Source organism: Sodiomyces alcalophilus (assembly GCF_042370955.1).
Source record: "Sodiomyces alcalophilus JCM 7366 unplaced genomic scaffold ACRALscaffold_3, whole genome shotgun sequence".
Classification (NCBI taxonomy): domain Eukaryota; kingdom Fungi; phylum Ascomycota; class Sordariomycetes; order Glomerellales; family Plectosphaerellaceae; genus Sodiomyces; species Sodiomyces alcalophilus.
In genome coordinates, this window is record NW_027263534.1 from 930,482 (window position 1) to 955,537 (window position 25,056).

Below are 25,056 nucleotides of genomic sequence, written 5' to 3' on the forward strand. Positions count from 1 at the left end.
TACCTGTCCTGCGAGTTGCTATACAGTGATGAGACAAAACTGTCGAACAAATGTACTTACCAATTCACGCCAATAGGCAGGCGTAGACGGGTACATTTACTCGACATTTGTGTCAATTTACTGTACGTACCCCACCACACCAATGTCCCTCGCACATTTTTCATTGCATCTGGAGCCCCGCCCCCGCCATCTCCCGACTTGCCCTCCGAATTAGTTTCAAAGTCCTCATACGCGACTCCAAAAACTCGTAACATCATGGCCAAGGAGAAAAAAGGTAAGAACGAGGACAAAAAGGCCAAGCTAGTGAGTACGCTAATTCCCATCACGCATGTTCCAAAGGGGACTACCCTTGCTAAACAAGACTGTTCCCCGGAGTAGGCCGCCAAAAAGGCAAAGCAGGCCAATAAAGCCGAGAAGAAAGCAAAGAGCAAGGCATCCAAACTCGAAGGCAGCGACGCCGAGGATGTTGACCTGGACGCCGTCCTCGAGGAATACCGTCGCCAGCAGGAGCAGTTCCTAAAGATCACCGAGACCGTTTGCGACGGTCCCCCGAAACCCCGTTCCGCATCGTGCTTCCTCGCCTCGCCCTGCGACCGCAACAACCTGCTTCTCTTCGGCGGCGAGTACTTCAACGGCGCCCTGGCCCAGTTCTACAACGACCTACACATCTACTACATCGATCGCGACGAGTGGCGCTGCGTCACCTCCCCCAATGCGCCCCTGCCCCGTTCCGGCCACGCATGGACCCGCGCCAGCAACCCGGGCCACGTCTACCTCTTCGGCGGCGAGTTCTCCTCGCCGAAGCAGGGCACCTTCCACCACTACTCGGACTTTTGGCGCCTCGAACCGGCCACCCGAGAATGGACCAAGATCGAGTGCAAGGGCAAGACCCCGCCGGCTCGGAGCGGCCACCGGATGACCTACTGGAAGCAGTACATCATCCTCTTCGGCGGCTTCCAGGATACTTCCAACCAGACAAAGTACTTGTCTGACCTCTGGATTTACGATACCCAGAACTTTTCCTGGTATTCCCCGACCCTGCCCCCGGCCCAGCTCAAGCCCGATGCCCGGTCGTCCTTCACCTTCTTGCCCCACGAACAAGGCGCTGTCCTGTACGGCGGCTATTCCCGCGTCAAGGCAACCGTGGCCGCGAATAAGAAGGCGCGAGGCTCCGCACAGGGCTCGAAGAACATCCTTAGGCCGATGATCCACGAAGACTGTTTCTTCCTTCGCATGTCGCCTGCTCCAGAAGGTTCGCCCTCGACCGCCCCGCCCGTGGTGCGATGGGAGAGACGAAAGAAGCCCGCCAACGCCCCCAAACCCCAGCGGGCCGGTACCACCATGACCTACCACAAGGGCCGCGGCATCCTGTTCGGCGGTGTGCACGACGTCGAGCAGTCCGAGGACGGGATGGACAGCGAGTTTTTCCGGGAGCTCTTTGCGTGGAACATCGAGAGGAACCGCTTCTTCCCTATGACACTCCGAAAACCTCGCCAGCAGAAGAAGGCAGCTGCTTCTTCGGAACACCGTGGCGGCGGCGGCCGTCGTGGCCGTGCGCAGGATCGTGAGGAGGAGCTTTTGAAGCAACTAGCCGCCCTTCAGACTGGTGCTTCGCTAGACGACGCCGATGACACGGACACTGAGAGGAAGCAACCGGAGGGTCCGGAGGAGGATGAAAAGCCCACGAGGGAGATGCCCGTCTCTATGGAGTTCCCTCACCCTAGGTTCAACGCCCAGTTGGCCGTCCAAGACGACGTCCTTTATATTTACGGGGGAACCTTTGAGCAGAAGGATCGCGAGTTTACCTTTGACGATTTACACGCCGTCGATCTCGGCAAGATGGATGGCTGCAAGGAGATCTTTAACCGACCTGTGGAGGACTGGATTGTGAGTTTTTTTTTCTTCTTTTCTCCCCAAGTGACCTGCTGCTAACATGTGTTTGTCCCAGGAATCTGAATCGGAGGACGATGACGATGAGGAAGACGAGGAAGAAGACGGAAGCGAAGACGAGGAAGGAGACATCGACGAAGACCAGAAGCACAGGCTCTACACACCCAGCCAGAGGAAGAAGAAACAGGATGTAGCAATGGCAGAAGAGACGGCATCGACTGTCTCGACTGTCGATTCTTCCGTGGACGACGATGATGATACCGAGACGGCGGCCACTTCGGTCGATGATGGTCTTCCACACCCCAGGGTACGAACTCCTGATTTGACTCCCTTTTATTTTTCGTACAGAAACGTCCGGGACCCATGCTTACAGATATTGCAGCCGTTCGAGTCGAGACGCGACTTTTTCGCGCGGACGTCCAACGAGTGGCAGGAAATCTTCCTCGACAGTCTCCGATACACGAATGTCCAGCCCGAATCATTCCCCACCAAGGAGATCAAGGCCAAGGCATTCGAACTCAGCGAGGAGAAGTGGTGGGACTGCCGAGAGGAGATTACCGCTTTGGAAGAGGAACAGGAGGCTGCGGGTATCACCGAAGTTGTCTCGCTGGCCGAGAGGGGAGACGCGGGTCCGAAACGGAGATAAATGGAGATGACGGGCTGTTGTCGCTTCTCTTTTTGGAAATGACAAACTCCCACCGTTTTGGGATACACCGTAATTCAGGCAACTCAGGTACCCGGTACTTTGAGCGAAGTACTCTGGGATCGCCATATCACGTGACCTCGCGTTTCTCAGTTCGCCAGAAGGGGACATCTGGAGGGGTTCCGTCTCTCTTCTTCTATCGTGCATTAGACGTTTCCCGTCCGACCATGGTCCGTCCCCTTAAATTATCATAAAAGTCACTTCTTTCGTAGGAGAAACATTATGCCACTCGGTATCCAGCGACTAAATGCGAAGAGATCGCAACCCAATGAACGAATCGTGTTCATCAAACCGCTAGAAGGGCCAGACAAGGCAGTTGCACAGGATTTTCTAGAGCGTATAGCGGCACAATGTCGTACGTATTGTTTGAAAATGCCCTCGGTTAATTTTGACTCATGGCTCTCGCTCAGGCTCAGGCAACCTCCTGTCCAAGGTGCCACTACTAACCACGTAGGATTCCAGTTCCAATTATGCGAGATCACCATCTCTCTGTCATGTCTCTGGAAGAGTACGAGCCAAACCGGGAGTTTGTGGGTCGGAATTTCAACGCCGGAGAGGTGGTCCAACTCGTCCTCAAGTCGCAGTCCGGTCGATGGCTCCCATTTGAGTACGTCCAGATGGTCATGATGCATGAGTATGTCCTCTCAACCTTGTCCGAAGAACAAAAGAAAAGGCATCCCGGCGTCAGCTAGGCACTCAGAATCCTGACAACGGGGACTTAGATTGGCCCACTGCAAGCAAATGAACCACTCGAGACTCTTCTGGGCCGTGCGGAACCAGTACGCCGAGCAGATGCGTGTCCTATGGAGCCGCGGTTATACCGGCGATGGCATCTGGGGTAGGGGAGTCATGTTAAGTACGGGAGAATTCCAGAAGAACACCATCCTGCCGGGAGAGACGCTGCCAGCCCACCTCTGCGGGGGGACGTACCGTTCACGTGGTCGGAAACGCAAAGCCCGGCCCAAGCTGTCTTACCAGGAACAAAAGGAACGCCGGATCCTGAAAAAGTTTGGGCGGAACGGCGTCGCACTCGGGGCGGACGAGACGGTCAAGGCGGAGCTCGAGAAGGGCAAGAAGACCAAGGCGAAAGCGAAGCCGCGCGTGGCAGGGAGCGCACGCGGTCGGGAACTGCGCGCCGCGGCGGCGCTCGCCCGTTTCGATCAGCACACGACGACCGAGTCGGCCAAGCCGGAAGACGAAGACGGCGGACTCAAGACGGAAGAGACGAGCGGGGGCAGCGACTATGAGGACGACCCGGCGGATGTCAAGACGGAGGACGCGTTGGATCTCGATGGGCGGCGACTCCTTGATAGACAGGGCCGCGGGATGATCAAGGTGTGCGAAGACGAGGACCCGGACGACCAGGATGCGCTGCGGGAACTCCGCGAGTTGCAATCCGCGGGGTATTGGAAGCAGACAAGGCTAGAGTTCAAGCCCGCGACAGATCGGCGGGATGGGATGGCGTCGTCTTCCGGGGGACGATTACCCGGTAGGGAGCAACATACAAGCCAGGGGGGACGAGTGAGGGGAACCGCTGCCCCAAGGATCAAGAAAGAAAGCGAAGACGAAGAGAGATCCGTGGAGATTGAACAAGTCACGCCGACCGTCAAGATCGAAGGGGAAAACGAGACGCCAGGATGCCTGGTTGAGCCGCCTGCCGACGAAGATCCGCCAGGGGCTACAGCCTGCGGCGCATGTTCATTTGTCAATCCAGTGCCGTCGATACTTTGCAGCGTGTGTTCCAACGTCCTGGACCCAGAAAGCGTCCCTGGGGCGTGGAAGTGCCAGAGGTCTGGATGCAGGGAAAGCCGGTACCTAAACCCTGGAGATTACGGCGTGTGTGGTATTTGCGGGCAAAGCCGGGCATCGTCCTCATCTCGTCTAAATGATGTTGTGAAGTAGAGACCATCTTATGTATTATATAATGTTTATGGAAGCCTTGTTTAGCGCTGGACAAGAGCTGGAAACAGCGACAACATATTATAGCTCCTTGATATTGGTGTCTCCACAAGCAATCCCAATCCCGTGCTGCCAACCCAGGGTATCATGATCCATTTACCAAAAAAACACGAAACGCCTCCCTCCCGACGAAAATGTATATATCTCCTTTCTCCGAACCGTATACGAACCCCTTCACAGTCCATACCGCGTGATACACTCCTCCCGGTGCATCTCCAGACAATCAAGCGCGCACACCGGCGTCCCGCACTTCATGCACCGCACCCTCCCCCAGTACCCGCACACCTCGCAGAACCTCCTCGCGGGGTACCTGTTGTCCTCGTCGCGCCACCGCGCCCTCGCCTCCGTGTAGCTGAGCGGCGGGTGCGCGAGAAGCGTCCGCAGCTCCGCGTCGCTCGGCGCGTCAGGCACCACCGACGCCAGGAGCGGGTCGTTGTCTCCCGGGTGCGCCGGCGGAGGGGGTGCGTCGCATGGCGTCAGGACCGGCTTTGGGCCTGCGGCATTTCCCGACGGGTCTGCGACGTCTGTCATTTCGACGTCCTGCGGCGCTTCCCCTGCCGGCGCGGTGTCACGAGCGGCGTCTACCTCTACCTCTGGCTCTGGTTCCGGCTCGACTTCCGGGTCCGGCTCGGACGCTGTCCTGGTGCGCCTCGATCGAGATCGGGACGTTGTCGTCTCTCTTCGTTTTGATGTGGATGCCGCCTCGGCCGCCGCCCGGCGCTTGGTGTATTGGTTGGGCTGCGGCGGTCTTTTCGTGTACTGGTTCGGCTGCGGCGGCTTTTTCGTGTACTGATTGGGATGCGGCGGCGGGTTGTTCTCGCTGAGCGTCTTGAGCGCCTCGTAGTCGTCGAGATGGTTTGCAAAGGTCTTTTGCGACTGGAGGATCTTCCGGACGTTGGGAGTACTCTTCGTTAGGGCTGTTAGGGGGTGTCAAATGTCAGCTACGCATTTTTCAGTTGTTTCCAGGCGGGCATGGGGCTCCAGGCGAGTTGAGAACGTACCTCTAGCACTGCCGGCCCTGGGCAGGATGGGAATGTTGGCATCTCGATTACTATCTCGATCCAGCGCCTCAAGGTCCTTGCGGATTTTGGCTTCCTGCCGAGCGCTATGGTCGGCCGCGCTCAGGTTGGGCCCTTGGTTCCGAGCACGCTTCCGGTTGGAAGGCTGCAGGCCCGTGGCCGCCAGCGGGTTGGTCCCAACATCTGGCACGTACGCCCAGCCGGGGGCCGATTTGGTCTTGGTGTTCGCGACTTCGATGACACCAAAGTTGTTGCTGTACATGGTTGGCACTTTGCACTGCGCAGCGTTGGCGGCCAAACTGCCCGGTAGCAAATTCTCGTGGTGATGGGGAGACCCGAAGCTCAAGAGCACAGCCCAATCACCTCCTCGGGCTGTGACGTTGCAGTCGGCACTGGGACCCACTCAGCCTTGCCAGTACCCCATATGCGATTATCCGAGGATATTTGTTCCCACCTGGCCCGAACGACCAACTTCCCGACATCCCTCCTCCCAATTGCAGGCCAAACGACAGTGCAGTGCCCCTCAAGCAGCCAACCTCCGACGTTGTTCACTTGCTGTCTTCCGCCAAACTACACCACACAATGGCCTCTAGGATACTGGCAGGCGGCCGCCGCCTGGCATCGCGCGCCAACCCTGCCATGCCGACCGCCCGATCGTTCCACTCCTCCTCTCCTCTCCAGACCTCTGCAGCACCGCTACCACCGCGGAAACCCGTCGGAGCATTCCGTGGAGGGTATGTTCCAGCTCCTCCTTTCTTCCCAGAGGGATGGGATACGCATTGTCACTGCTACGGTGGTGTCGGCTTTTGTCAAGTCGCCGAACTCAAGTCTATGGTCGCTGACCTCGACAACCATCTAGTCTCCTCGGTTTCTTCCTCGGAAGCACAGTCGCCGGCGCCGGCGTCTACACATATCTGATCAAGGAGTATAAGATCTCCAACGAGCTTCTGACGGAAGATATCTATGTGCGTCTGCATTCCATGACATCCCCCATTCCCCTCACTCAAGTCGTGCATACCATCATGTTCGGCGTTGTTGGCCATACATTCTACCGGAAAAGTTTATGAACACCGGTGGCGCATCATTCTTCTTCATCTTGGCAGCTCCATCTACAAGGTCTAGAGGAGTCTCGTGCTAACGGACTTTCACACATCGCTTAGGCATTGCAAGCGGCCGTGCAACGCGTGACCAACTACGTCCAGGTTCTGGAAGACAAGATGGATTCGTTCGAACGCAAGAAGAAATAAGTACACTTTCCGAGGCCGATTTAGTTGAGGCCGTCTACATGAAGGATGGGGAACTTGCAAGTTGCTGCAATGCAGGGGTATTGTGGTTCGGTAGGTTGCGCGTGGCGCGGGATGTAATCAATGTATGTACCAAACAAACATGCACGGCCTTTGAATGAATAGCATATCATATCATCGGGAGGAGTCCATAATACGCTGTACATATCCGAGGGTACGAAATTTGTCATTCCCAATCATGTCGCATTATCCGCCGCCCAGAATACGCGGTGAACTACCTAGAGTGCCAGGAGGTATATGAAAGCCAGTCCAACAGAAACCTCCTTGAATATGATAGTCCCAGAAACCTTTGCCAAGAAAAAATGTTTTTACAGCTCATCGCGACCACCCGACTCGGAGGCAGCGGGTGCGGCCTCGCTCTCCTCGGCGGCCGGCTCCTCCTTCTTCTCAGGCGCCGCCTTGTACTTGCCGTGCTCCGCGATGAAAGACACAAAGTCCTCCACGGTGCGGGAGCCCGAGTAGGCGACGGGGGCGTCCTTGGCACCGGCGGGGTAGAGCTTGATGGTGGGGAAGCCCTGGATCTCGTCGGGGACATCGTTGGCGGTGGCGTCGACCTTGGCAATGACAACCTTGTCCTTGAACTCGCTCTCGGCGTACAGGGCGCCGAGCTCCTCGTACTTGGGGGCCAGCGCCTTGCAGTGGCCGCACCAGGGGGCGTAGAACTCGACGAGCACGTCCTTGGTGTCATCCAGGACAATGTCCTCGTAGTTCTTGGCCACGATGGTGGTAACGGGGCCCTCCTGGGTCTCGGGGATGGGCTCCGACTTGATGCTGGGCTCAAGCTTGCCAGCAGCAAAGGCGTCGACAAACTCGGCGATGGCGTCGTGGGTGATCTCCTTCTCCTGGTCAAAGGGGTACTTGAGGTTCTTGGCCGTCTCCTGGATGGCGAAGGCGGGGAACTTGTCGGCCTTCAGGTTCAGGTTACCGGCGTGGCCACCAAAGGCCTTGGCATCAATGGTGGCGAAGTTGATGACGCCCCGGTGCTTCTCGGCGATGGGCTTGATGGCCGCGCCGAGCGCCTCGCGCTCCTCGGCTGTCTCGGCGAAGATGTAGGCCAGAGGGACACCTGAGGTCATGTAGTCGGTGTATGTCTCGGGGCCGACCTCACCGATCAGAGGGGTGGCGGCCGTCTTGGCGAACTTCTCGATGGTCTCGAGGTCGAACTTCTCAGTGAAGGTGGCCTTGCCCTCGTCAAAGGTCTTGTAGAGGACAATGGCAGGGGCCTTGACGCCCTCGGCCTCGGCCACGGCGGCATCTTGGACGCTACCAAAGAGGAAGGCGTCGCGGTGCTTCTCAGCAACCGCAGTGAAGGTCTCGCTGGACTCCTTGTCGTCGGCGTCGATGTAGGCGACCAAGACGACGTTGTCAGCAGTCTTGAACTCCTCGAGGGTGTCCTTGGTCAGGAGGGAGACGGCCGGAAGCGACTGCTTGACCATGTATGAGGTGATGCTATACGCCACGTGTTAGTTTAATTCTTTCGGGCGTGGGACTGCACGGGCCACGTTACCCAGCAGCCTTACGCTGGCCAGCGTAGGGAGTGATGTTGTCAAGACCGCGGAAGACCTTGAGAGTCGGGTAGCCCTCAACGCCGTAAGCCTGGCAAAGCTCAGACTCCTCAGTGCAGTCGACCTTGGCGAGCTTGATGTTCTTCTCCTTCAAGGAGGTGGCAGCGGCCTCATACTCGGGCGCAAGGGCCTTGCAGTGACCGCACCAGGGGGCGTAGACTGTGGGATGATGTGTCAGTGGACTACAGCAGCAGCATATGAGCCAGGATTTCTCGACGTACACTCGGCAAGGACGAGCTCGTTGGCCTTCATGAAATCCTCAAACGTGTCCCTGCCCAGCTGGGTGACGTCCGAGTCGCCCGAAGCGGCGACCGCCGCGGCCGCGGCAAGAAGGGCAAATGCGACTCGCTTGCAAAGCATCCTGTCCCTGATGGAATGACGGATGGTTAGCTCTGTTTTCCAATGGCAAGACTACAATCACAAGACAGGCCGCCAGCACGACTGACGGGTGTCGATGCGAGCCGCTGAAAGGACAGGACGGCTGACGAGGACTCGGTAAACTGCTCACCTTTTGATTTTTGGTATAGGAGAATAAAGAAGGGGGAATGGAAGGAAGGAAGAAAGCAAACTTGGGAAAGCGGACAGAGAAAGTCGAGTTCCAATGGTTGAAGGGAAAAAGGTTATCAAGTATTTAATGGCCAGAGGGGAATTGATGGCTCGAGGAAGGCAAGCTGTCAACAGCAAGCAAGCAACGGCTTTTGAGAACAGGTGTCCCTTCCAATTGCTGCCGCTGGGATCCCCACAAGTCAGCTGCAGTAGCTCGAGGCATTGCTCCATTGGGCCCCACATGCACCACCCCCTGATTGCCCTGATTGGGAGGGAGGGGTAGGTACTGACATTCTCCTGTCCAGTACTTTGTCACATACAATTGCCCCTCGAGTACCACGCGGTGAGACCTCAGTACCTGAAGGGAGGACGATACGGCACTAGTGTGGTGATTCAGCAAAACGGGGCTAGCTTACCCGAGAGAGGCACCAGGGTCTCCAACCCCGCCTTTTCACCACACTTCTTCGTTTCGTCACTGCGTCAACCAATTTGACAGTTTGTTACCCGGTCAGAGTCAATTCACACCCATCCCACCACAGTAGATCGCAGTGGTGTGTTAATTATTTTTCTATAAACGTCTGGCTTAATCAGGGGGGAATCGCATGAAGATACGGCTGTCCCGTTCCGATTGATATCGGATTTGATGTATGTATTGTCCACATATGTACATAGTACGGAGTACCACTGAGTACCTACAATAAGAGACGTACCGGTACAGTAAACCAACCGCAATGCAAGCCACTGACAGGAAATCCAAGTCGGTCTTTGGCTTCTCTTCTTTTCTTTTTCCTCCACCGCCTCGATGTGGCAGCGAGTCCAGGTCCAATGGAGGTTGAATTACGAGGCAGGCAATGCTCCTCCGTGCATAACGAATACAATACACTGCTGAGCTGGGGTAGTGGGTCGACCTCTCACCGTTTGGTTCGTCCGTCCATGTTTCGGGGAACGGACAAGACCGTCCGAAAGTCCGACAAGGACAACGTGTCAGTTATGTACGAAGTACGTACGTTGTATGTACGTTATCAGGAGGCGAGAGGACTGCCGTCCTGAACGCTGTAAGATTCCAATTGGCGGTGCCCTCTCGTCCTAGCTATCCGAACACTGTTAACGCATCTTTCTCCATACATTACCAAGCTCGGCTCAGTCCCGCTGCAGGTCCCGTCCCGTCCGTCCCCTCGGAGGTCGAACTCCCTTGACCGAACATAGCCTGATCCTCCCACCCATACTGATATGCTTGTACATAACTTCACTCTATCCAACTCGGCACCACCCTCACACCATCAGCCAACTACTAAGCCTCCATAGCCTCGTGTCCGTTTCTCTAACCATAAGCTAAAGACACAAGAGGTGACCGTCAGCTCAGGTTGGACTATACCGAATGGCGCGTCGCAACTTCCCGCGAGCACTCCAGACTCCTCGGTGACCACCCAGTGTACCGCCCTGTCCTAACCAGACATGGACTTGCAATAGCCAGGTATATAAACATCATACGAAGGGATGATGACCAATGTAAGGTCGGAACCGCAGGATGACCACGACTGTCAGGAGACCACATGTCTACCCGAAGCACGTATGATTCCGCATGGTCGCCAGTCCCGTCTGATGTATCGGTACGGGCCGCGGTGTAGAGGATATAACGCGCCCTAAAATCTCTTGACGCCTGTCGCGTGTGATCGGTGCTGACAATCCCAACGATCACATCAGAACACACCTCCGCCAATGATGAATATGCGCTCCTCCTCCCGCTTAGCCCACTGGAGAATCTTGCTGGCCCCTTGCGTCACCGCCCCCCTGCTGACATTGGGTCCCGCGACGCAGTAAAACTCAAAGACTGGCGTGACCCAGGCAAGGCTCGTGGCCTCCTCGCTCACCGCATGGAGAACCCGAATAGGCGAGTGCTTCGCATGCACGGATGCGTGGAGCTGGTGGTACAGCGTCATGAGCCGCCGTCGAGCAACAGGGCACCCGAACACGGGGTCGAGGGCGCTCATGCTGAACTGGACGTTGGCCCGCGACTTGTAGAGGAAATGGCTGATCTGGCTGCCCGGCGTAACGTCCGCCACACGGGGACGGCCAGCGCGAGCCGCCGCTCTAATGACGGCGAGAGAGCCGTTCTTGGCGAGAGCGGAAGCCACCGCATCCCGCATTTGCTTGAGTTCAAAAAAGGACTCCTTGTCGGCACTAATGAGAACCATGGCAATCTCGTCCACCGTCGACTCGCCCTTGGCCGCCGCCGGCTCTGTCGCCTGCGCGCCGGAGACGCCGTCGAAGAAGCTGACGTACATGTACAGGTAGCCGCTGCTGTTAAAGGCGGGAAGACACAGCGGGATCCAGTTCTCGCCGCCGGCGGCGTTGACCCCGCCTGATTCGAAGAGCATGTTGAAGATGAGTTGCAGATCGCTCGGATGTAGCGAGTGCCGCCGCGGTCGGATGACGCTGACCAATTTCCCGCCGGCCACGACCATACCGTAGAGCAGATTTTCCGTGCGTTGTTTTAGGAACGCGTTGTTGATGGTGTGCCGCTGGGTCTTGCGCAGTTTCAGGCACTCGAGAGCACCCAGGAGGGCAGAAGGTGACCCTTTCGTGAAGCTATCTGCTAGTGAAGACAGCAGCCGCTCCGTTCCTTGCAGAGGTTTCCGGAGGTCCGTCGACGGGCGATTCGCAAAGATATTCCGCAATGCCGGCAATGTCAGGGTCGATAGGATTTGCATGTAGAGGGCGTCGAGCTGGCCTCTCAACTGGGAGTCGCTCTCGCCAAGCCGGCTGATGGCCACAAAGTATAATGGCCCCTCGGTTACTACCACAAACCTCGTGTTTCCCGCCGTGAACCCTGAGAGGGGGTTTCTGGCATCCTGGTAGAATGAAATGATGGTCTGGATGACACCCATGTAAGAGTTTATGAGGCCAATGTCGCCGTGACGACTCCAGATTGGTTTCCCGGCTGAGGAGAGAATCATATAGTGTTTCAGCTTGGATTTCCATAGCATCGCGCGGTCTTCGTCCTGCATCCCGGTGTCCGTCTCGGCCGGGAGAGGGTCGAATTCTTCGCTAAAGCCAGCAAGGGCGTCGTCGGTGGACGTCTTCTGTACCGTTTCAAATGGCAACACGGTGGCCGACTGGGACCGCAGCATATTCCATGCCGGGCTTTTCCTGTTAAGATCCCCGGTGAGCAGGCTTGCAATGTCGCCAGGGGGCCGCATCGTCGGCGCAAAACTCATGATGCTCATGGAGTCGTCAGTATCGGAGATATCACGTCTCGGAGAGACGCTTCCACTCGCGAGTGACGTCGGAACCAGGCTCGTTGCATCCTGAGTGCCCCTTGGACCCGAGAATGTGCCCCGCGAACCGTCTGGAAACGAGAGGGTTTGGATATCTAGGGGCGTGACGGCAGTGGTGGCCAGCTTCGAGTCGATGGACGGGTTCTTGATGGCAGCGGGTCGCGGCGGTAAAGGGGGGACCCAGTCTTGGTCCTCCTCATGAGGCGGGACAGCGTTGTCATTCATGGTTGCAAAATACAAGCTAATCGATCATGGGTGACTCTTCATCAGTAACCGGCCGAGATGTATCAACCCTGAGCGCCTGCACTCGTCGAAAGAAGATGCCGCACTCCTCTCTTAAGTCGTAGCGAATATTGACGTTCCATACTGCTACAGCGGCACATATAAGATACCTGTACTCAGTGCGGGACGCTTCGGTGGAGGGTTAAGCTGAAGCTTAACCTTGGTGATGTGGAAAGGTGTTGGTCACACCTTAGGTCAGAAATGAGGAAGCTTTGACCTGGAAGACTGGTACCTGGGTACATATGCAAAAGGCCAAGAGAGCCGTGACGTATGCGCTAAGATTACTGGGTACCGTACCGCGAGAGCCTAGAGTGACCGCTGAGTTACACAGTATTTGACCACAGCTACTGCAACTCTACACGCAAATAGCTAAGGTGTCAGGTAACTCTAAGTACCGACTCTAAACTGAATGCCCCACAGACCTACCAACTTCCAGGTACGAGGTACAACGTAATTACGTACCATTCTAGGCTGCACCTATCAAAGCTAAGGTAGCGTGTCGCATCGTAGCCTTGTGCATACGTCGGGAACAAGCACCTGCTTTGAATCGGATTGCTTCGTCGACGAGACGGCACAAGCAGCAATGCGATGGCAATAGTGCTGGAAAAGTCGTAGTCGTCGTCTTTTCACCACTCTCCAATAACCACCTTCGCAACGAACACCCCGTGTCCCATTCCCTCAACGATGGCTCTCGATCCTGGTTCCGGCCGCCGTTCCGTGTCGCCAGAGAGCTCTGGCAGGGACTCGCCCATTTCTCGACAATGGAGGAACCAGCTAGACTCCGGTAGGACTACGACCTGCCCTCATGCCGGTTCAACGCCGCGGACGCATTTGACTGACCATTCGCGCTAGAGGACTTGTTCGTCAACGACAAGGTATCCCGGAAATACGCGACCGGCGTCGAGAGAGCCCTCACCCTCTTCGAAACGGCCTTGCAAGAATGGGCGGACTATATCTCCTTCCTTAATCGGCTACTTCGGGTCCGTAGAGATAGCTTCCTTATCTTGTCGCCTTTCATTGCCAGACGGCTTCTAACAGTATTCTCTACAGGCATTGCAAGCTCGGCAGCCGTCCATCAACTTTATCCCTTCCAAAGCCCTAGTCGCAAAACGGCTATCACAATGCCTCAATCCGTCATTACCGTCTGGCGTGCACCAGAAAGTCCTCGAAGTCTACAACTGCATCTTCTCCACCATAGGCACGGAAGGACTCTCTCGCGATTTACCTCTCTATCTGCCTGGTCTAGCTTCGACTCTTTCCTTCGCCTCGCTCTCCGTCCGCTCACCCTACCTCGACCTCCTCGAAGACCACTTTTTACAATTAGACCCTCGCTCCCTCCGACCCGCCATGAAATCAATCATTCTCGCCATCCTGCCTGGCCTGGAGGACGAAACGAGCGAGGACTTTGACCGGACAATGAAGCTCATGGAGAGCTTCAAGGTCGCTATACGGCCAAGCGATAGCAAGGAGCTGGCACCGACCCACGCTACTGGCGACGACTTCTTCTGGCAATGCTTTTTCTTGGCCGCTATAACCAGCCATAGCCGCCGCGGTGGCGCATTGGCGTATCTGGTGCGGAACCTGCCCAAGTTAGGGGACCCTCTGTCCCACACTTCGACCACAGGCGACGACGCGAAGCACGGCGTCGAGTCGGACCTCGCCGCGCAACTCGGACGGATCGTGACGTCTCCGGAACCCGGGCTGCTGCTTCGATGCTTCGCTGCCGGATTGGCCGACGAGCAGCTGCTGGTCCAGAGGGGTTTCTTGGATCTCCTGGTCTCTCACCTCCCGTTGCACTGCAAGGTGTTACAAACACGGGTCAAGCCCGGAGACCTGGAGCTCCTGCTACGAGCCGCCGCAGGAGTCGTCATCAGGAGAGATATGAGCCTCAACCGGAGACTCTGGGCCTGGTTGGTTGGCCCCGAGCCCGTCCCTGCGGATAACGACATCACCCTGGATTCCGCCACCTCGCCCTCTTCCCCCAACGCCCAGCAGGCGCTCTTTACGTCCAAAACCAACTACTTCGAAGAGTACGGTCTTAGGCCCTTGACCCGAGCATTATTAGGCATCATAGGCGCAGATGCGGAAACCAGCCCTGTCGAGAGGGCACGGCCTTATAGGATCTGCCTGTCGTTGATGGACCGTTGGGAGATTGGCGGCCTTGTGGTTCCCGAAGTGTTCCTTCCCATTGTGGATAGTGTCCGGCAGTACAAGACCCAGTTATCTAACGCGAACGACTTCAATGAAGTCTTCCGAAGTGCCAGCGTCTTTTTCGACGGAGTTGAGAGTGGCTTGATCTACGGCGAAATCGTCAGCCTTCTTTCTCAGTCCATTGGTCCCGGCAATCTTCGCGTTGAGGAGCGTCTGGACAAACTGGACCTAGTCAATTTCATCCTGGGCAACTTCAACGTGAGGGAAGAAGAGATGGTCACCGTCCATGCTCCGCTTACGGCGCTCGGCATACTTTGCATGCTGGAAGACGCCAGAGAGAAACAGCATGACCCAGACACGGCAATCCCCAAGTTCAATGAGTTGGCCGAAAGAAGTCTGCGCATTGCCCTCACACTTTTAGACCTTGTTCCCGAGAGAGCGTTCCCGTCAACGCTGTCAGACAAGCCCCAAAGAACCACCGAACCGGATATCCTTCAGTCTTTGCCAGTCGCAGAGATGCTGAAGCGTGTTGAAACATTCTATGTCCATGACCAGGGGAATCTGAACGTCGATTCGGCTACTGCACCATTTTCGCCGGTCGAGGTCGGCGAGCTTCTTGTGCAGAAGGCCGGCCGGCTGGTTTGCGAAGGGCTTGTCAATTCGGAAACAGATCTAGGGACCAGAGGGAGAGTCCTGATGGCCTTGTCGGCAAAGGTCCCTTCCCACTATCCACTCGATACGGCCAGGGTGATGGGCTGCCTGCGCGAGAGGTTAGCCCGCGACGCAATCCTGCGTTTCCCCTCGTTCGCCTCCATCCTCCATCTCTCCACCCATCTCTACTCCGCGAAGCGAGCATCCATTACCGACCTGTCAGAGCTCGTAGCTCCCATCGTCCACCATGCTTGGTCGTATCTCTCGGCATCCGACCCCAAGTATCACGTCGAAACAGTTCGACTGTTGTGGCAGCTCCAGTCATCCCTCGGACCGGAGAACCGAGATATCGAAGCAGCGTTATCGAGCCTCATAATCGCCGGCTCCCAGGCGACTGGTACGCCTCGCGCAGCTGACTCTGGACGACGCTTTTCCATTCTGTGGCTGCACACGTTGCAGGATTCACAACATGACCGAAGGGGATCTAGAACACCCACGCTGGACCGGTTTGCGCCGCCACGGCTGGCCGGGGCGGAGTACTACGATGTTCTCCTGACACGACCACTCTTCCTAATGCTCGATGCGCTTCTGGACGAACGAGCCCAGCTTTTCATGACGGTCAAGTCGTGGCTACATAGCCTCGTGGGTATTGACAGGTGAGTGATGCAGCGGTTCGACTGCAACTCGAATTTCTTGGAACAAAGCTTCTAATCAGTATAACATGCGACATGTAGGCTGTTCCATATTTTCGTCGCCAAGTTCGCGGCGCTGCCATTTCTTATGTCGGCCAGCGAGGATCGGGACACTGTGAAAGAGACAGGCCAGGAGCCGGGCGATGAGGCACGCGTCTTCGAAGATGACGACCTAGACCTCTGTCTGTACTATCTTCAGTCAGTCGCCAACATTCTCCGCTGGGGTCCTGATCCGGTTTGGAAGATTCTGGCCTCCACAACATTATCCACGGGCGCCAGTCCCCCAGCGGTCGCGCGTATCGGTAAGATGATCTCCTGCCTACCTCGTCACGAGAACCGCTCTAATGCGTCTGCTTAGTCGGGAGAGAAGACGATGTCTCCTTGCAGGAGTTCTTCCTTCAAGTTTGCATGTGCTGCGTTAGACGTTGTAGTGACCGGCTAGGAAACGACAAGCGAAGCGGCGATATACTGCGGACCACGCAGCTGTATCGCTTTGCCCTGACTCTGCTGCACCGGATCCTGTTGAACCCATACGCAGTTCCTCTGTCGAGCTTACGCTTGGAGGAGCCTCTCATCGATCGGCTAACTATGTCACTCGAATGGCCAGACCCTTACATTCAGGTGCTTCTCCTGGATGTTGTGTTTGCCGCTCTAAGGATTCGTGATGTTGCCCCTCCTCCAGAGTTACCCGCCTCGCCTGCTTCCGACAAGAGGTTGAGTCTGGATATGAAGAGAGGACCAAGGCGCTCCACGCAGGCCGACGCGATTGCACACGTCTCGTCGCCGCCGCCGTCACTTCTTGACTGCATCAAAGCTGGCTTTAGCGCTCCCAGTAGCCGGAGCGTCTTGGATAGCTGGGTCAGTTTCCTGACGGAGTGTCTGCCGCTCTACTCGGATACCATCTTCCAAGTTGTCATTCCTCTCGTCGAAACGCTCTGCAAGCAAGTCTCCATCACGTTCGAGGCTTTGCAGTCCTTGTTTAGAGATAAGGATGGCGTGGGTGAGAGTGATTGCGGCGCACCCGAGTCGACACTCATCTCCCTGTTGAACGCTCTCGAGCAGGTTCTTGCAAAAGCGCACGAACGGCTCCTGGCTGAAGAGGCGAGAGTACAGGTTGTGAAAAGCCCAGAACAACACCAGGGATTCTTCGGCAACATGGTGTCCGGCGTGTTCTCTACAGACCTTCAGCAATCGCGGAGCGCAACGGCGAATGACCGGCTTACGGTGCACCTGGCCTTCCAAGATGCGGTCCGCATTTGCTTCACCATCTGGTCCTGGGGCCATGGGGCCGACGTACGGAGTCAAGATCCGGGCTCCAGCCTCTCGTTCACCTACACTTCCCTCCGCATGAGGAACAGGGCACGGCGGCTCCTGGAACACCTCTTCGCCGCAGAGACGCTCGAATGTCTCGAGACGGTTGTCGGCATCTGGCGCACTTCGATCGACGACTCCCTACCGGGGCCACAGGCCGATGTCTTCAAACTCTTGCCGGCTCTGGACGGCTCGAGACCCAAACACACAATCCCGGCAGTCTTCAACGCCATCTACAGCCGGACTAATCCTCAGGCTTTGGACCCGTCGAGACGGTCGACTCTCACCACTTCCCTGCAAGACATCGACCTGGTCACATTTCTCGTCGAATACGCGCGGACACTGGAAGACGATGCCATGGACGAGATCTGGAACGACTGCATCACTTTCCTGAGAGACATTTTGACAAACCCGTTCCCGCACAGGCAGACACTTCCCAGCTTGCTGGAGTTTGCTGCCATGCTGGGAGAGAAGGTGGACAATACCAACTTTGGGGAGCAGCGCAAAATGCGACGGGAGCTTGGGGTGAGTATTCTGCCCTTCTTTGACAGACGAGCGCATCTTCTAACTGCGATGGCAGGATCTCTTCCTCCGCTTGTTGACAGCAATCTTTACGACCAAGCCGGTCTCGTTCACAGACCCGGTTTCTACTACCACCGAGAAAGGGGAGAGGTTGCGTGATGGCGATGACAAGACTTCCACGGACACAGTGCACAACCCCCTCGAGAGAGCCGAAGACGTCGTGACTGTCTTGGCTTCCATAGTGCCCAACCTCCCCAAGGTCTTGGTGGAGAATGATCGTGTTCTGTCGGCGGCTGGCACAATATCTGCGAATGTGATTGGGCCGGCGTTCCGGGCGAAGGCATTCCCGGACACGGTCACCGACGGCACGTTGAGGCTATTACACGAGTTGTCCAGGCTGCCGGGAAATCAGAAAACGTGGAAGAAGGACCTAGGGGACGCTTTCAACGACAACAGATTCTTCGGATCTAGCCTCTCGCTTGTCAGGAGCGACTGGCTGCCACTGTTGAGGCAGTGGATTCAAAACGACAAGGAGCGCATGCCCGAGATGCTAAGCCGCATCACGCCCCCGGCGACGGCCGGCATAGTCTTTGGTGTCGGGGCGACGTCGGCGAGGCTCGAGGCAGACCGGAAGACGCAACTCAATCTACGGCGAGTGGCTACTCTGGTTCTTGCTTCCAACGAGGACACATTTGCTGGGGAGCTGGCTGTCATATTGGAGAAGATTGTAGAGCTTCTGGGCGCCACGGCCACTTCGTCTCCCTCTTCCGCGACGCGGGCCGACATATTCATCCTGGTCCGGGCGCTCGTCCTGCGGACCAGTGCCGTTCATTTGGCCATGATCTGGCCCGTCATCAACTCGGAGCTCCATGCCGCCATTTCGTCCGTGGTTGCCCCTGACCACAGCACCGCTTCAGAGACGTACAACAGCACGTCCGTCATACAAGCATGCAAGCTGCTGGACTTGCTCGTATGTGTGGCGCCCGACGACTTCCAGTTACATGAGTGGCTATTCGTTACCGACACCATCGACGCTGTCTACCGTGCGCCCAATTACCAACCCGTTGCTCTCGTGGATGAGTTGTCGGAGGAGCTCGGCCAAGTGGCGGTCGACTCGGCGCACCAGAGCGAATCAGCGGCGCCTTTAGCCACAAACAGTTCACACAGGCGGCCTCTGCTAGGCCCCGGAGGGATCAACGATGATGTTACCATTGATCGGAAAGACGAGCTGGTCGCCAAGATCCTTCGGCCCTTTTTTGGGCAACTCAGCATCTTCGCATTCGAATCCACATATGCCATGACGCCGGTGGATTGGGAGTTTTGCATCCAGGAACTCATGAAGGATATCTTTGACGAGCGTAGTGTTACCAAGGCGCTGTGAGCCACTGTAAGAAAAAAAGGGCGGGTTATCCTCTGTGCGTGTTGGCAAAGGGGACGGGACGCCGTGGTTTCAGGGGGGAGTGAGTGAAGGCATGGAGAGAAGCCGATATGGAGCTGGTATCTTCTTTCATCCCCGTTCCTTCTTCATAGTTTCGAAGCGAACTAAGGTTATCAATCTGCTTTCCCTGGAATGTATGCTACCAGGGCTTTGCTAGCGCCCTTCATACAATACTGCACCACTTCAACCTTATCGTCGCCAGGAGCGAGTCTGGCAATTTGCCTCAGATCACTTGTCCTCGGTAGATACAGCGCGTGATCCATTTCCCGACATGCCTGGTGAAGTTTCTGGAGGTTGTACGGTTCCATAAGACTCAAATCGAAGACCTCAGCGGTGCGGTAGCCGGGTCCGCCCCAGGGAGGCGACGCGAAGACGACGGCGGAGGCGACGTCAACCCTCAACTCCGGGTGGAGGCTGTCCGGATCATTATGTAGCCGGTCGAGATAGTCGAAGCAGTCAGCGTTGACCCAGGTGATCCGATCGCCCACCTCGTATATGTTGGCGTTGTGCTGGGCGCAGGCAAGGGTGGACGTATCTCTCTCGATGGAGATGATCTTGTCCCAGCGATCGGACAGCCCGAAAGCGATCGTGTTACCGCCTGCGCCAGCGAAAAGATCGATGAGGACCTTCTTGGAGGGCTTTGAGCCTGACATGTCGTAGGCTACCTGCCTATAGGGATATGATTAGAGCAAAGCAAAGTGGCCGGGAAAGGGGAATTGTTGTTGCGGGTTTCCTTTCGTCTTATGTCTTGTCCTCCCTAGGGCGATCAGGAACGACTTACATGGCAACCGGTTCGGGTGTGACGCCAAACCAGGCATCATCTGTGAGATGGATGCCATCGTCATAGTATGAGAATATTGAATAGCGTTGGGAGAAATACCTAGAAGCAACCATCAGAAAGGTGATTCATTTCACAATGGAAGTATGGAAAGGCTTACTTTTGGAGATCCCAGGGCACATCGGCCTTTGTCCGATAATGTTGGCAATCATCTGACAAAGGTAGCACAGGAGCTGGCTGCATCTGGGTCTGGTGAGCTTGCCCATCCGTCATGCCATTTTTAGAGTCACTGGTTGTCATCGACATTGTATAGTGGGCCTTTTACGAGTGAAATTGACTGTCTGGTACATATAATTATAAGACTCAGGTTCAGCTGGATTCCTATGCTCGGACACTGCTGGATTGTGATTCCGGTGTAACGAGATAATCGTAGAGCCGTCGGCATATAATCGGATCGATGGCCGCGCACGGACCGACCCGAGCCTATTATATTATATACGTTAAGGGATATATTCGTAGTTTAATCCCTTAAGTTAAAGTCTTATTTAAAGTTAGCGCTTATTTAATAAATATTCTATAAGCACTATATAAAGCACTTTATAATTTAAGGTATTAAGCCTTTTCTATAATATCTTTTCCTTAGCTTAATCTATAAACTTCCTTTTTTATTATAATTCTTTATCTTTTATAGCTTCGACGATATACATTAGTATAAACCCACTTATTATAACATATAAAGCGTCTATAGATTTCCACCTATTAGTTTCTGTTAGGGATATTCTATTCGAGGGGATCGGATAGGACTTAGAGGCGTTAAGGAATATATTAAGAACCCGGAACCGGCCCGAAGCTTAACCCTAGGGATATTTAGGACCGAGTTATATTTTAGGATTATTAAGCTAGCCTAAGACCTAAAGTCTTATAGCCTTAGGGTATTATATATTAATCCTAGGGAGGATAGTTATTAGTCCTTAAATAGGGTGTTTTCCGTTAAGTTCTAAGTTAAAGGGGCTTAATAAATAATCTTATAATTATCCCCCTCCTAAGGTTAGCTTTATAACCTATTTTTATTATAGTCTTAATAACTCTCTTTACTCCTTATCTAACACCTATAATATTTTATTTATTCTAACCGTTTATAGATATAATAACCGTTAAGAGTTTAAAAGACTTATTATTCTTAGATCCTATTATTACTCCCTAACTAGCACCTAAGATACCCCCTACACGCACTATTACTATTCGTACCTAGGATACTTCCCCCTCCGGTAAAGGAGCTAAAGCCGGGCTATTAGGCGCTAAACGCGAGTAATCCCTTATACCCGAGTTAGAAGAAGAAAAAGATAGTAACCCCGAATTTAAGATTCGCGGATAAGCTAACCCGGATATTCGCGATCCTATAATAAGACTATTACTCGACTAAGGGACCCCCTAAGTTATCTAAGTAGGACCCTAATTCGATATTAAAGACCTTAAGAGCCGCCCCCCCGGCATTTTATTCTTAGCGGAACTCGATTTCCTAATTAAGTATTATAAGGACCGCCGAGTACGTGAAAAGAAGGAGAAGCGCCTTCTTACCCTTTAATAAAGGAAAGACCCTAATACCTCCGAGTATACCCCCTAAGAAGACTCCTGTAAAAGCTAGTATAAGGTCCTATAAAAACTCCCTAAATAAGATAGGCAGTCCTATAACTAGTTTTAGATATTTATTAAAGAAATTAAGGAGCGTTTTATACTTAATAAGGTTAAGCCGTTTAAAATAAAGAGGATTTATCTTACCTTTACTTTATTACCGAAGATTATAAAATCCTAATAGTATACCTATTATAAGCGCGTTTATAAGAAAACTAAAGGTGCTACCTAGGAAGGCTTTAAGACCTTCCTAACCGAGTAGTTAGTTAATAATAAAACCCGTAAAATATCTATAACTAAGCAACTATTCTTAGACTAGACTATATAAAAACCTAATTAGACTTATACTAAGTTTATTAATAAACTAGACTTATTATTTAATAAGGTATCCTTACCCTTCCTTAATAAGTGGCGTATATAGTTAATCTTAATAAAGCTTAATAAGCCGCTATATAACTAAATTATAGCCGCTAGTATCCCTATTAATAATAAGGCGTTAGGTATTATAGCTTAATAGGCAGATATTACTGTTTTATATAAAAATAAAAAAAGACGCCCCGGAATAATCGCCTAAGGTAGCCCCGCGACGAGAAGTATAGGCGTAATAGCGCCCCTAATAAGGCCTATACTATAACTATTCGACCCTTTATATCTCCCTAAGGCTTTGTGGAATTAATTAAAGTAAACGATATAAAAGCCCCCGGGCCCCCTAAAAGGCATAATAATAGCGGCGTTATATACTATAGCTATAATAAAAAGGGTTATTACCGGAATAAATACCTAAAAAAACCCTCGAAGTTAGGTTAATTATTAAGATACTCTATTAGTTAGAACCTAAATAACCTACCGGTTAACTTATAAGCCCCCGTTATTAAATAGGCTTAGGCCTAGGAAGGGCCGCTGTCTTAGCCGTTCTTTATTAGTAAGGGCGCGATTAAGGTAAAGTTAGAGTTATAGTTAAGTAGCTGATAGGGCCGCCGGAGCGCTAAGTTTAATAAAGGCGCCGAGGTTAACCTAATCGACTAAAAGGCCCTGCCTCCCGACTATAGTCTATTAGGGCCGCTAAAAAGACTTTGATAGGTTATCCCTAGGGTCGATATATAGTCCCTTAGATCCTTTAATATATATATTAAGGTTATGGATAGTTAGGACCGGACCCGGATATATTTAATCGAGTTTAAGGTATTAGATATAGGCCCTAATAGGTCCTAAAGTATCCTTAGTATACCCTAGTTAATAGAGTATAACCCCGTTATCTTTTTCCGATCCGGCGAATAGATATATCGACTATAATAAAAGGACCTTTATAGGGTTCCTGGTTAAAAAGAGTTAAAAAAGGCGAAGGAGTACGCGTAGCTTATTATCCGCCTTATAAGGTCTAGTGCCCCCCGTATTAGCCGAGTTATCGGTATAAAGTAAAACGCTACCGATAAAGAAAAGGATACGTTACCTAATAATCCTTTAATCCCTATTATTTAATCGGACCTATCGCTACCTATACTCCCTATACCCCTTAACCTGACGTAATTAAATAAAGGGATCCTAGAATATCTTAATCCAGGACCCTACTAAGAGTCTTTAGATAAGGACAAGTTACGGAGTATTATCCCTAAGCCCTATTAAGAGTTTTTAAACGTTTTCGATATCGTGGAGGCTAGCCGTTTACCCGCTTATTAGCGTTAGGATTATATAATTAAGATAAAGGAAGATAAGTTACCCTTATTCGGCCTTATCTACCCCCTAGCCGAGTAAGAACTAGCCGTTCTATAAGACTATATTAAGGAGGCTATAGCTAAAGGGTGGATTCGCTTATTAATAAGCTCCATAGGCGCCCCGATCCTATTTATACTAAAGAAGGGAAGATAGCTATGCCTATATATAGACTATTAAGGTCTTAATAAGGTTACCCGTAAGGACCGTACCCCGCTCCCCCTAATATATAAAATCCTTAACCGTCTCGCGTCCTTTATAGTTTATACTAAGTAGATCTTAAGGACGTATACTATTACTTAAGAATTTAAGAAGGGGATAAATAGAAGACGGCTTTTAAAACTAAGTACGGATACTTTAAGTACTTAGTGATACCCTTTAAACTATATAATACCCCCGCTATTTTTTAACGTTATATTAATAAAGCCTTAAAGGGTCTTATCGATACTATCTACATTATATACCTAGATAATATCCTAATCTATAGTAAGGACCTTAGTACCCACCGCGTACACGTTAAGGAGATCCTTATACGTCTAAGGGAATTCTCTAATTGGTTTTATTGTTTTTACTCGTGTTGCGCGGCGGTGATAGCCTAATTCGAAGGTGTATTACCTCTTTTTTTAAGAACTTTTAGCTCCACGAATAATAGCTATAATAATGAAGCCACTTGACCTACCGCGCTGCCTGTAATAATAGGATATCGTAACGTGGTATATAAGCTTTTAGTAAAAAGTCCGCCCGTGGAAATTCTATTATTCGCTTTATACGAGCATCGCTTTTCTTCGCGCTACGAGATTTATAAATAGCTTTACTGTTTAGACCCACTTTTAGACCCACTTCTCGAAGCTAGGCTAATCAAAATCAGACCTTTAGCTTAGTATTCTTTGTTTCTGTCCTTTATCGATAACGCAGTAAAGAAAAGGGATTAAAGGAAAATGAATAAAAATAATAAAAACAAATCGTCAAATAACTTAGTTAATTCTGACCTAAATAAATAATAAAAAACATCGTTCTGCTGCTTAAAAATAGATTAATAAGAGGGTGCTAAAGACATTACCGTCCGCAAGCTCTAGGGCAGCATAAACTATTAAAACTGGACTATAGGAATGCATGCTTACTTTGCTCGTAAAGGAAAATATCTAGACGATATTATAAAGCCCCTTCTAGTAAATCCTTCTATGAAACAGAAGGAGGAGTCTCTGAAGGTAGCTGGAGATATACTCTCTGCTCTTTTAGACGGTCCCTTAACTCAGGTTTAAGGAATAAACGAAGCGTTAAAAGTATAGGATAAACTAAAGGATTTATACGAAGTAAAGAGATTCCAGGCCGACTATATCGTCCTGACTTCTTTTTTTAACCTATCGCCTTTAGAATTCCCTAATCTCGAAGTGTATTTATATAAAATATAAGAGAGACTGTTTACCTTAAATCAAAGAGGTATATCCTTTTCTGATAAGGTGGTCTTTGCCTGGATTCTTAATAGTCTCGATAAGAGGTACGAATCTATAGTAGGGCAAATAACTTAAGCTCTCCGTTATAATATTACTAGTTATATACTAGATAAATTAATAGCAGAATTAATAGACGCTTTAAGAAAGGTCGATTACTCGTTAAATACCCTC

At 52.6% G+C, this 25,056-nt stretch overlaps 8 protein-coding genes across 8 annotated transcripts; 4 read left to right on the forward strand and 4 right to left on the reverse strand.

The window, feature by feature from the left end:
• Positions 1-255: 255 nt before the first annotated feature.
• Positions 256-2,754, forward strand: ACRALDRAFT_1049051 (uncharacterized protein; the record flags this gene model as incomplete). The annotated part of the gene is made up of 4 exons (XM_071015570.1): positions 256-303; positions 379-1,887; positions 1,949-2,197; positions 2,273-2,754. 4 exons carry the CDS (start codon positions 256-258, stop codon positions 2,534-2,536), a joined length of 2,070 nt encoding a protein of 689 aa, XP_070875836.1. The 3' UTR covers positions 2,537-2,754.
• A 61-nt stretch (positions 2,755-2,815) lies between these two features.
• ACRALDRAFT_2134882 (uncharacterized protein) lies at positions 2,816-4,495 on the forward strand (the record flags this gene model as incomplete). The annotated part of the gene is made up of 3 exons (XM_071024083.1): positions 2,816-2,948; positions 3,056-3,227; positions 3,316-4,495. 3 exons carry the CDS (start codon positions 2,816-2,818, stop codon positions 4,493-4,495), a joined length of 1,485 nt encoding a protein of 494 aa, XP_070875837.1.
• Positions 4,446-5,891, reverse strand: ACRALDRAFT_1075625 (uncharacterized protein). The gene is made up of 2 exons (XM_071018409.1): positions 5,554-5,891; positions 4,446-5,469 (listed from the first exon to the last, which is right to left on the reverse strand). The coding sequence occupies exons 1-2, from the start codon at positions 5,831-5,833 to the stop codon at positions 4,727-4,729; spliced, it is 1,023 nt and encodes a 340-aa protein (XP_070875838.1). The 5' UTR covers positions 5,834-5,891; the 3' UTR covers positions 4,446-4,726.
• Positions 5,892-6,153: 262 nt separating this feature from the next.
• Positions 6,154-6,818, forward strand: ACRALDRAFT_1069542 (uncharacterized protein; the record flags this gene model as incomplete). Its single annotated transcript, XM_071017678.1, has 3 exons — positions 6,154-6,305; positions 6,431-6,536; positions 6,732-6,818. The coding sequence occupies 3 exons, from the start codon at positions 6,154-6,156 to the stop codon at positions 6,816-6,818; spliced, it is 345 nt and encodes a 114-aa protein (XP_070875839.1).
• A 365-nt stretch (positions 6,819-7,183) lies between these two features.
• Positions 7,184-8,800, reverse strand: ACRALDRAFT_2041410 (uncharacterized protein; the record flags this gene model as incomplete). Its single annotated transcript, XM_071021148.1, has 3 exons — positions 7,184-8,324; positions 8,383-8,599; positions 8,662-8,800. The coding sequence occupies 3 exons, from the start codon at positions 8,798-8,800 to the stop codon at positions 7,184-7,186; spliced, it is 1,497 nt and encodes a 498-aa protein (XP_070875840.1).
• Positions 8,801-10,000: 1,200 nt separating this feature from the next.
• Positions 10,001-12,489, reverse strand: ACRALDRAFT_1049056 (uncharacterized protein; the record flags this gene model as incomplete). The annotated part of the gene is made up of 1 exon (XM_071015571.1): positions 10,001-12,489. One exon carries the CDS (start codon positions 12,487-12,489, stop codon positions 10,687-10,689), a length of 1,803 nt encoding a protein of 600 aa, XP_070875841.1. The 3' UTR covers positions 10,001-10,686.
• A 741-nt stretch (positions 12,490-13,230) lies between these two features.
• ACRALDRAFT_2102411 (uncharacterized protein) lies at positions 13,231-19,254 on the forward strand (the record flags this gene model as incomplete). The annotated part of the gene is made up of 6 exons (XM_071023101.1): positions 13,231-13,330; positions 13,399-13,526; positions 13,597-16,004; positions 16,083-16,336; positions 16,399-17,876; positions 17,932-19,254. The coding sequence occupies 6 exons, from the start codon at positions 13,231-13,233 to the stop codon at positions 19,252-19,254; spliced, it is 5,691 nt and encodes a 1,896-aa protein (XP_070875842.1).
• A 170-nt stretch (positions 19,255-19,424) lies between these two features.
• ACRALDRAFT_2103127 (uncharacterized protein) lies at positions 19,425-20,332 on the reverse strand (the record flags this gene model as incomplete). Its single annotated transcript, XM_071023129.1, has 3 exons — positions 19,425-19,980; positions 20,093-20,191; positions 20,250-20,332. 3 exons carry the CDS (start codon positions 20,330-20,332, stop codon positions 19,425-19,427), a joined length of 738 nt encoding a protein of 245 aa, XP_070875843.1.
• Between the last annotated feature and the right edge of the window lie 4,724 nt (positions 20,333-25,056).